The sequence below is a fragment of the Copadichromis virginalis genome, linkage group LG10 (assembly GCF_057382275.1).
Source record: "Copadichromis virginalis isolate Kocher_CV1m ecotype Utaka linkage group LG10, C_Virginalis_male_GT1.1, whole genome shotgun sequence".
NCBI classification, from domain to species: Eukaryota; Metazoa; Chordata; class Actinopteri; order Cichliformes; family Cichlidae; genus Copadichromis; species Copadichromis virginalis.
In genome coordinates this window covers 9,477,778-9,487,091 of record NC_140627.1, presented here as the reverse complement: position 1 = coordinate 9,487,091, position 9,314 = coordinate 9,477,778, and the positions used below count along the sequence as shown (strand labels likewise).

General features: G+C 40.3%; 1 protein-coding gene across 2 annotated transcripts; it reads left to right on the top strand.

Annotated features, from left to right (window-relative positions):
- gab3 (GRB2 associated binding protein 3) lies at positions 1-9,145 on the top strand. Of its 2 annotated transcripts, none has more exons than XM_085469718.1 (10): positions 1-204; positions 2,886-3,186; positions 4,811-4,967; positions 5,067-5,512; positions 5,691-5,740; positions 6,484-6,736; positions 7,001-7,091; positions 7,304-7,388; positions 7,925-8,035; positions 8,224-9,145. In XM_085469718.1, the coding sequence occupies exons 1-10, from the start codon at positions 133-135 to the stop codon at positions 8,341-8,343; spliced, it is 1,686 nt and encodes a 561-aa protein (XP_085325844.1). In that variant the 5' UTR covers positions 1-132; the 3' UTR covers positions 8,344-9,145. The 2 variants fall into 2 exon arrangements, with proteins under 2 accessions (XP_085325844.1, XP_085325845.1); XM_085469719.1 differs by having other exon boundaries at positions 2-204; positions 8,227-9,145.
- Positions 9,146-9,314: the final 169 nt, after the last annotated feature.

The window sequence follows — 9,314 nt, the reverse complement described above, 5'->3', positions numbered from 1 at the left end:
TTCCTCCTTTTTGGAGTGGCTGAGCTGAATACCAGAACAGGATATGCTTTACTCTCAGTTTCACGGCAGCAGCAACAGCAGCAGCAGCAGCAGCGGCAGGAGCAGCCGTGAGGACGACACACTGCAGCCAAGATGAGTGCTGGGGATGTGGTCTGTAAAGGCTGGCTCATTAAATCCCCTCCGGAGAAGAAACTGAAGAGATTTGTGAGTAGGAGCACACATCGGACACTTGTCTATGTCCTCTGCCAGGAGGACGAATGCCAGGCTGTGGTGCTGAGCCTTGTGTTTATGCGTGTGTGTGTGTGTGTGTGCGTGTATGTGTGTTTATGTGTGTATGCTGCGATGTAGAATGAAGATTAAGAGATACACTGACTTGTATGTTTGCCTTGTCTCGGTCTCCTTTATATCACCTACCTCATCTCTGGTACAGGTCACTTTACTTTTGCGTGTTGGCGTAGTTATAGCAGTCATGTGCTTTAGCAACAATACCCCACTCACTGCAGATGTGCTTCAGACACATTTGGACGTGAGTCCTTGCAGCGAGTATATGTAATAGCTTACATAAACAGCATCCAGCCTTGACTGTTTTGTGGTTGTGGGGGGTCATGTGATAGTGTCAGGCTGGCCACTTGCTCTGCGCTCTGTGCGTCTGTGTGTTGTGAAACATGGGAAGTAATGTCAGGGGCAGTCAGACACTTAAGCGACAAGCAGAAATAGTCCAGCTCGATGATGGCTGTATGTACTTCCTCTGTACGAATAGAGGAGGTGGAGGGCCATTTGTCAACAGCGGTGTAAGGAAAGGGTGTGTGTGTATTGGGTTTTTTGCGGTGCGGGAGGGGGGGTTTACATGCGTGTATGTGTGTTGACAGTGTTGGGATGGGAAATAGAAACTTATTTTAGCATGACATGCAAATCCACAGTTGTATAGACTGGTACACTCACTGTTTGCCTTATTCAAAATATCAGGCTCTGGTCTTGCCTGTATGAAAATTAGTAATTATCTGGGTCAAATTTATCTTTGTAAGTAACATGCCGACAAGACTGAAGGAGCAAGGGGCTGTGGTAGTTAACTAAGGTGTTGGTTTGATTGTGTTGCTAGAGATACACTTCGCTGGAAGGAGCTCTGTCAACATTGTTTTTCCACTTTCTGGAAATGCAGTTTGCAGTCCATCAGTGTGCGTGATGAAGTGGAGCAGGAGTCTGTATTTTGTTTACTCAGATATACACATGCAGCGCTATCAGATGTTTGTCACATTGCTGCTATCACAGTGTCTGATTCCAGGATTTCACACCTTGTTTTCCTTTAAATAAAGAAAAGGTGGGGAGACATCATCTAAACACCAATTAAACTTAAAATATTGATATACTACAAAGTAAAAAATACCATAAATCTCACTTGTCTTCATATTAAGCCACTTCTTGGCTGAATACACTTTGACCTGTCACAAACAGATACAGGGGTGTAAAGAATGTAATTAAAAATGGCTGAATTCCATTTAGCTCCTCCAGTCTTTGAGTTCTGGCTTTGGTAGAACAGCCAGAGCCAGAACCACTAATTATTAATTATGGTTTGGGGCTTTCTGTTGTGGGAGTCACAAAATAATCGCGACAAATAATCTCAACAAGGACAAGTTACTCATTTGTCACCACTGCTGACCAACCGTTACCCATGTGACCAGAGTTTCGAACTAACCTCACGTGACAGAAGATAAGGAAGCTGCATCTGATGTGGTTGAAACTTTAAAAACACAGAAAACAAGCTTGTTTGTGAGTTTCAGATCAGTGTCGGACTTGCGATGTTTTTTTTTTTTTCCAAATTAACCCCTGGAGGGTCTTGGGTCGATTTGTGGCTCTAAGACCGATAGTGTATGCATTTTTCTAAGATCCTCCAGGGGTTAAACAGACATACAGTATCTACAATCTGGAGATAAACTATAGGCCTTAGCCTACGGTAATATAAAGAAAAGCAAGGAGGTCCATGTTTAATTAGGGGGTGAAACCTGATTTCATCAGAATATACAGAATCTATTGATTGGCTTCTACACTCACCATCTGCTTCCATTAGATGAACCTGGGTACACAAACCAACTCCTTTTTAGGAGTGCGAAACTTGTCATTTTCAGAACATCTACAGGATCAAAATTGCCATCTGTCTAGTTACGGTTTCCTCTTAAGCTTAGTAGTGTTTTTTTAGGCAATAAGTCTGTGTGTGTCTAACCATTTCCTGGAATGAACACATAAATCACCAACTGACTTGTTGCAGGAGAGCATTTGTTACACACAGAAAGAAATGTTACACAATTTCAAGCCTTGAAGAGAATCAGAAGAGACTCAGCCACAACAACGAAGCCACAAAAACCAAGAGTGAAACGATAACATCACACACACCTTTATTATTCTTAACGTGATTCTTATTAATTATTGTTATTGAACTGTAACAGCTCCATGGCTAGGATGAAACTCGGTTGGAATAGAGGGCTTAGGCGGTGCTCATTGTGAGTAGCTATAAATACCTTTTAGTGCAGTTTCAGTGTTAGGTTTTCAGTTAGTTTTCAGCTCAAAGAAGTGACCAGGCTCTTTATAAATACCTCTTTCATTCTGTTAGACATTTTCTGCTAAATACAGTGAACTTCCTCTTCTCTGCACTTCTGGGAAATTTGAGTTGAGGTTCCGCTTACTGACCATAACAAAGGCAAAGAAACTTAGTTAGCTCGTTGCTGTTAGCGGGGCCATGATCAAATTCTCGTGATTAGCAAAATTGGCGGGAAAGGCTGATACTACAGTTTGAATTATGAAGCACTGTATTTAAAGTGAGTCATAATATTGAGTGAAATTTAAATTCAAGAGCAAGGCCATTAAACCTTCTTTACTTCTTGCACCTGCAGGCATGGAGGAAACGTTGGTTTGTGCTTCGAAGAGGTCGCATGAGCGGTGATCCAGATGTGCTGGAATACTATCAGAGCAATAACTCCAAAAAGCCAATCCGCACCATTGACCTGAAAGAGTGCGTGGTGGAAATGCTGGAAGGGCAACTGCGGATAAAGAGGGACTTTCACGGAAAGCACCTCTTCGTGGTAAAAACCTCATCTCGTGTTTTCTACCTGGTGGCCAAAACCGAGGAGGAGATGAACAGCTGGATCAGCAGCATTAGTCAGATTTGCCAGTTTGGGAGCCTGGAGGATGCAGGTAAACATGTCGAAAGACGCTGCTGCACTGAAGTAATCGTGTAGACTCCCTCTGCTGGTCCAAAACAAATTGGTGTCACCACTCAGGAAGTGGGGAGTTTTATGAGGTCAGAACAAACTGTTTGTTTGGAGCTTCATGATTTTCGTTTCCCATGCTAACTGAGGCATCAAGTGTAAGACTGCACCTTACTGACAACTGTAAAAAAAAACAACTGCAAATCTGCAATAAATTCTTCAGGTTTACAATCAGGTTACTCTCAACCATGCTGTTTGTACAAGATTTATTTCCCTGTTCCCTTTAAGATTTAAAAAAACAAACCCATTTTAAATATACCCAAGGAAGGCAGATTTTAGATCTAGATTTTAAGTGAATTGTACTTCTGAAGTACCATTAAGGTTGGATTGGTGGCTTTGAAAGCATTGGATGAGCTTGAAAGTCTTCAAAATTAGAAACTTTGGAACACAGCAAGGGTACCACAATACTGTGGTTGTCACAGGTTGGTTGTATGACCTTACAAGTCTGAACTTCAGAAACATTTTCACAATCGTGTCACTACATGTGATTAGCACCATTTCATACCTGGACTTTTTTCCACTTCAGCAGCAGCAGCAACAACAACAAGGAAACATTGCTGTATTTTTCCCCTTTTATCATTTGAAATATGTAAATATTTTGACTACAGTTTGTCTACACACACACGCGCGCAATGGAAATAAATTCAAATAAAAGTTCTGGTGAAGCAGTGTACACAGTTTAGATAAAGCCTGACCTCACGTTTTATCAGGAGCCTGGCTGTTGTCTGCATGTGTGTTTCCAGCGGTCATAAGTGTTGCAGTTCTGCATACTCCCTGTCACGCAGCCTAACGTCGCTTCTGGATCTGAGGGGATAAGAACAGCTCAACATTACATTCAAATGAGCACATGGCACTTTTGTATCACCTCCATGCTTCGGGGTGTAATTAGATTTTTTGAATCTAACACATCGACACTTTACCATCATCACGCTGCTGATTCGGCCTTTGCTTCAAGTGTCATTTTTGTGGAGGAGACTTCAGCGTGCGTCTGTTAAAAAGCTGTCATCTGCATGAAGGAGATAGAGCAACGGCACAACTTTTGCCGATATGCCACAAGCTTGTAAATCAAAAAATGGAGTCGTGAGTTGTGGCGCACAATTACTGTTGCACAAAGATTTTTACTGAGAATTCTGGACGGCAGCAGTAGACCTTAGATCTCGAGAGCTCTTTGCAGCAACTCATAAGTTTTGCAAAGGCTTTTAAAAGGTTGCTCTGTGCCCACAGTAGGACACAAATATCTAATAGCAAATATTTCATGAGAACATCCAAAGACTTTTGGATTAGTGCTGCGGGAACGGCCTTGACTTGAGGGGGGGCCTTGAGTGAAATGGAATGAAACAAATTTCTGAACAAGGGCCAACCTGCCTGAAAGAATGAGGGGATTTATAAACAGAAGACATATCTGCTTTCAAGTTTCTTGCAATATAAATACCACTTCATATGTAAATGCAGAATATGAAGAGTGAGTGCAGGCAGGGAACGATTGCATCTTCTGGCTTTGCACTTGCTCACTTACATTCTCTGTGTTTCTTTCTTCTTGTTGTCAACAGAGAGCTCAGAGGAAAGCTTTCCTCACACTCCCACCTCCCTTCAGCTGTCACCTGACAGCTCTGATATAGCATCTGTAGAAAGCCAACAAGATTCCAGCTATCCACCGGACTACCTCTTTCTCTCCCAGTGTGAGACGGGGAGTGTGATCACTAGTCGGTATGTACAGTGTGTGCAACATGTCCCACAAGCTGAAATCATAGCTGTGTGGTGTGTGTAACAAATGTGATATTTGCATTTTTTTGTCCTTATCTGCAGACACAACAGCTTTTCAAACTCCGAGATCTCTCTGGAGCAGAAGTCATCAGACGATGCCGTCAAGGACATCTGCACCGAATCTTCTTTATCCTCAATCTCCCACACTAGTCCCAGTCCATCTCTTTTCCCCCATGGGAGGCTAAGCAACCCTCCATTCAGCGCTCCATGCACCTCCATAGCTTTGCCTTCATCGTCTTCCTCTCCACTACATCACTGCGCCACAAGTGTCTTCCAGTTCGACAAACCACATTCTCCCGCGATGTTTGAGGCGACGGGTGATAAACTAACACCCCCTCCACTGCCACCCAAGCCTAATCACCTGTCAGAGTACGCAAGCGACGAAGGCCTTCAAAGGACGAGGGCAATGAGTGCGCACCATTTCTCGAGCAATGCTGGATTTTTCCCCCGGAGGACCTCTTTGTCGAGCCTGGACCATTTCAAATTGGGTAAATCCTAATGCACAGTATAGAAGCTGATGAAGATGATCCTTGCTCAGTGAAACATAAACCTGGTGGAAATATGATCAGGATGCTTTTTGATTCATACTCATATCAGCTGATTTTAAAAGAGTTTTTTAAAGAAGTTAAAAGACATAATTCTTTGGTTTATTTGTTTGTTTTTTAGGAAATGCCGAGAGCAAATTTATGCAGATAAGGAGACAAAGTATTAATTTGGTAAGAACAGTGACACACTTTTATTTTTATGCACACTTTTTGTTTTTCAAGAAAGTGTTAGATAAGAAAATTTACACCTATTTCATGTCCATATGATAAACAGGAAGCCTCAGCGAGCTTTAAGTTAACTCAGGTTAGCATGAGTGTGACATAGTCTTTCTTTCAAGTCAAAATTAGCACAATCATGTAGCGTCTGATTTGTTATCAGGCTTACTAAGAAAAAAATTATCTCGGTCATCGTATGTCAGCAGCAACTTACAGTTATGGCCCGTATTACACATTCAAAGCTACCTACAAATCACATTATTGTGAATTAATTTTCCACTATTATCTGTTTGTTTGTTTTTTACAATCAGTTTACTTTTAGCCACTTCTGCCTATATGAAGTCAATGACATCAGCTACCATTAGATTGGCTGCACGAGTATAGTAGTCTCACTACAAGTTGTTACTAAACAAACCAACCTGGCTAAGCTAAGTTAGCTTCATATTTATGACATGTTTCTCTTCTAACAATACAGTGATTACATTTGCTAAAATGACAATCCCTCTGTAGGATTCAACTAATGGCAACTCCCCCCTGTAGTATCATTTCTCTATTAATAAATACATGTAATGAAAATAGTTTGAAAAATGCCCCAAGTATGTAACAAGTCTGGAATTAACAAATGTTCCAGCTGTAATATAATAATATATTTGATGTAGTGCACGTGCCTGATCATATGATGCTTTATGTTTTTGCAGCCTTGTTTAAATAGCACAAAACTTCAAAACTACCAGGATGAGTCATATGTTCCTATGGCTTCCCCTTCGCCTTCTCCTTCTCTTGCGACCGTGGAGTCTGATGGTTACATCCCCATGAGCCCAAGGACATTAAGCTTCCTCAATACAACCTACAGTATTGAACCGTCTGCATCTTTCAGCCCACTAATGAGTCAACTTAGTGCTATTGCACCACCTCCGATTCACCGGCATCTAAAACCTCGCATAAGGAAAGGTGAGAGTCCAGCCTGAATGTTTGGAAAGTACTAAATGTTTGTTTCATCTTTGGCTAGATGTTTTGTTTCTGTAAACTTTAATGTGTACAGCTTAATTAAAAATTATGCTTTGTGCGCTCTCATAGTCACAGATCTATGCAACGAACATGTCTGACAGATATACAGCACCTGTATCAGAAACACTGATCTCCGACATGGCCTTTCTGTGCCGTGTTAGAGAATTGCAGCCAATCTGATAACGCTGACCTTTTCTCGCTCCACAGCTCGACCCCCACCTCTTGATCTGAGTGGCCTTTCTACAATCACAGAATGTCCCACGCATCTCCCTTTGAGCAGAGCGCTGATCGACTCATGGTGAGCAGAAAGTGTCTTTGTCTACAAACTTTTGTGTTGAGTTAAAGAAACAAGAACAAGCACACGATTGGGTTAATAAAATTGCAGTTAGGGTTTGAGCCTTGTTTTTTAAGAATACATTTGGCTATGGATGTTTTTTAAACCTCAGGATTCTCTGTATTTTCTCCTTTTAATTTGAAAGTAAATAACTGTTTCCGTTCCTTTCTTCACAGCTTTTCAGTGAACCCTTCACCTCTTGAAAGACGACTTGAGAATGGGGAGAAATTAAGAGATGAAGTCACAAGCTCCTCTGCAATGGTAGGATTTCTATTCAGTGGAAACATATGTAGAATTATTTTTTAAATATTATTTTTCTATCTATGGTTTAGAGAATGCTTAAAGAAGACTACAAAAATGACTCAATCTGTCACTGTCTTATTATAGAACCATTTGTGAGTGGGAAAATATGCTCAGAACTCACATAGCTGAAGAATGTGGGAGTGGAAAGTGACTACCAATTTCCAAAATATTCTTCTCAGCTACTTGTAATTGTTCATGGTCTGGAAAATGTGCATATTTATTTTATTTTCCCTGAATAAAGCCTTGAAAAAGTCACATTAGTCATCCATAGTGTCTCTAGACACATATAGCTTCCGACGTGTTCTTAAACTCAATCTGAAAATGAACAGAGGTCACTTTGCTTTTGTTTAGTGACATATTTAATGAAAATAAGACACTAGTGAAGCTTACCTGCTGTTGACTGATGTTCCTTTAGGATTGTAAATATGTCAGAAACATTTTCCTGAGAACAGGGACGTTTTTACGAAGCCTTTATGATTTGTTTTTTCTCACAGGAATCAAGGCAGCAGTTCTTTGATGGGCCAGTTCAGCCCAGGGCGAGAAGTTCAAATCTTGACTATTTGTCACTGGATTTCAATTCAGCAACCCCCTCTCCTGTGCTGAAGGTATGCTTTTATTTGGCTTTATTTTTATCTTTATTTTTATTTGACAAATGACAACAACTGCACAGCAAGACTTCTACTGTACCCTGTGGAGCATTGATAGTTTAAATGTTTGTGCAGGTGAAGCAGAATTGTATCACTGTTAAAAATGTGACGTCACTGTCTGCTTATCTCTCCCTCTCGATGTCTAGCAGAAGCCATTCCTGTCCGATGAGTACAGAGTGGATTACGTGCAGGTGGATGAGAAGAAGACGCAGGCGCTTCAAAACACCAAAATGGAGTGGACAGACGTTCGCCAGTCGAAGACCTGACACTATGAAACGAATTACGAACACACAGTTTCAAGAAGGCCAACAACAGCAAGGAGTACATATTGGGGGTGACCAGGTGTACCATTTTATGTCCATAGCAGTTTTTACCCCCCCTCCCACGCTGCACATATTAAGCTAATGTCTCACAACCTACACATGAGTCTCACAAGAAAACCAAAGATGAGTATCGAACAGATACAGACTAACAATGACAGGTAACAACAGCCTCAATTGTCACTGGGAATGAAAAATGTAACGGTAAGAGCAGAAAAAAAATTAAAAACAAACTTTATCATCAATTTATAAGACACAAGGAAAATCTTATCTTCAAATCTTCAAATGTATAAAAAAAACCAAAAAAAACCTTTAACCTGCATTTTTAAAGCCACATATATTAAAATCACATGCTACCCCTCAGCATTAACTTAACAATTATACCTCACTTTTAATTTGTTGACATCTGGTCACTCTTGGATGTGTGTAGATAAAGAAGAATAAAAAGATTGTATAAGCACTTTGGGAAACAGTATTGAAATAAAATTACAATAGTAATTAAGCAGTAAGACCTTCTTTTGCATAGAGGATATGCAAAATTGCACTGTTAAAACTAAGTTAAGTCTCCATAGAACTGAACTGTAAATACTGCCTAATCATGCACTATTCAGTGATTTTTCTGTAGCATTAAGTTTCACCTGATTTGCAAAAGGGCATCATATTGTTTTACTGTATTAAAAAAATGCTGTAAATATATGTATAGAGATGTTACTGAAGAATTTTTTTAATGATAAAATGTTGTTTTTAAGATTTCTCTCTGTGTCAATATATAACGTGAATGAAAATGATCCATTCTGAGATTCTGCCTGAATATTACCCACATCTTAAAGAACCAAAACTAACTTGAAACTTTAAACATTATTGCCATAACACATTTGGTTATACAGGTGAACCATCTTATTTACTGAACATATGTC

Bases quoted from the DNA above. Each gene is read 5' to 3' on its own strand.
- gab3 (XM_085469718.1), top strand. From the start codon at position 133: ATGAGTGCTGGGGATGTGGTCTGTAAAGGCTGGCTCATTAAATCCCCT. The intron at 205-2,885 runs GTGAGTAGGAGC...TTGCACCTGCAG, and splicing joins AGAAGAAACTGAAGAGATTT to GCATGGAGGAAACGTTGGTT. The intron at 8,036-8,223 runs GTATGCTTTTAT...CTCGATGTCTAG, and splicing joins CCCCCTCTCCTGTGCTGAAG to CAGAAGCCATTCCTGTCCGA.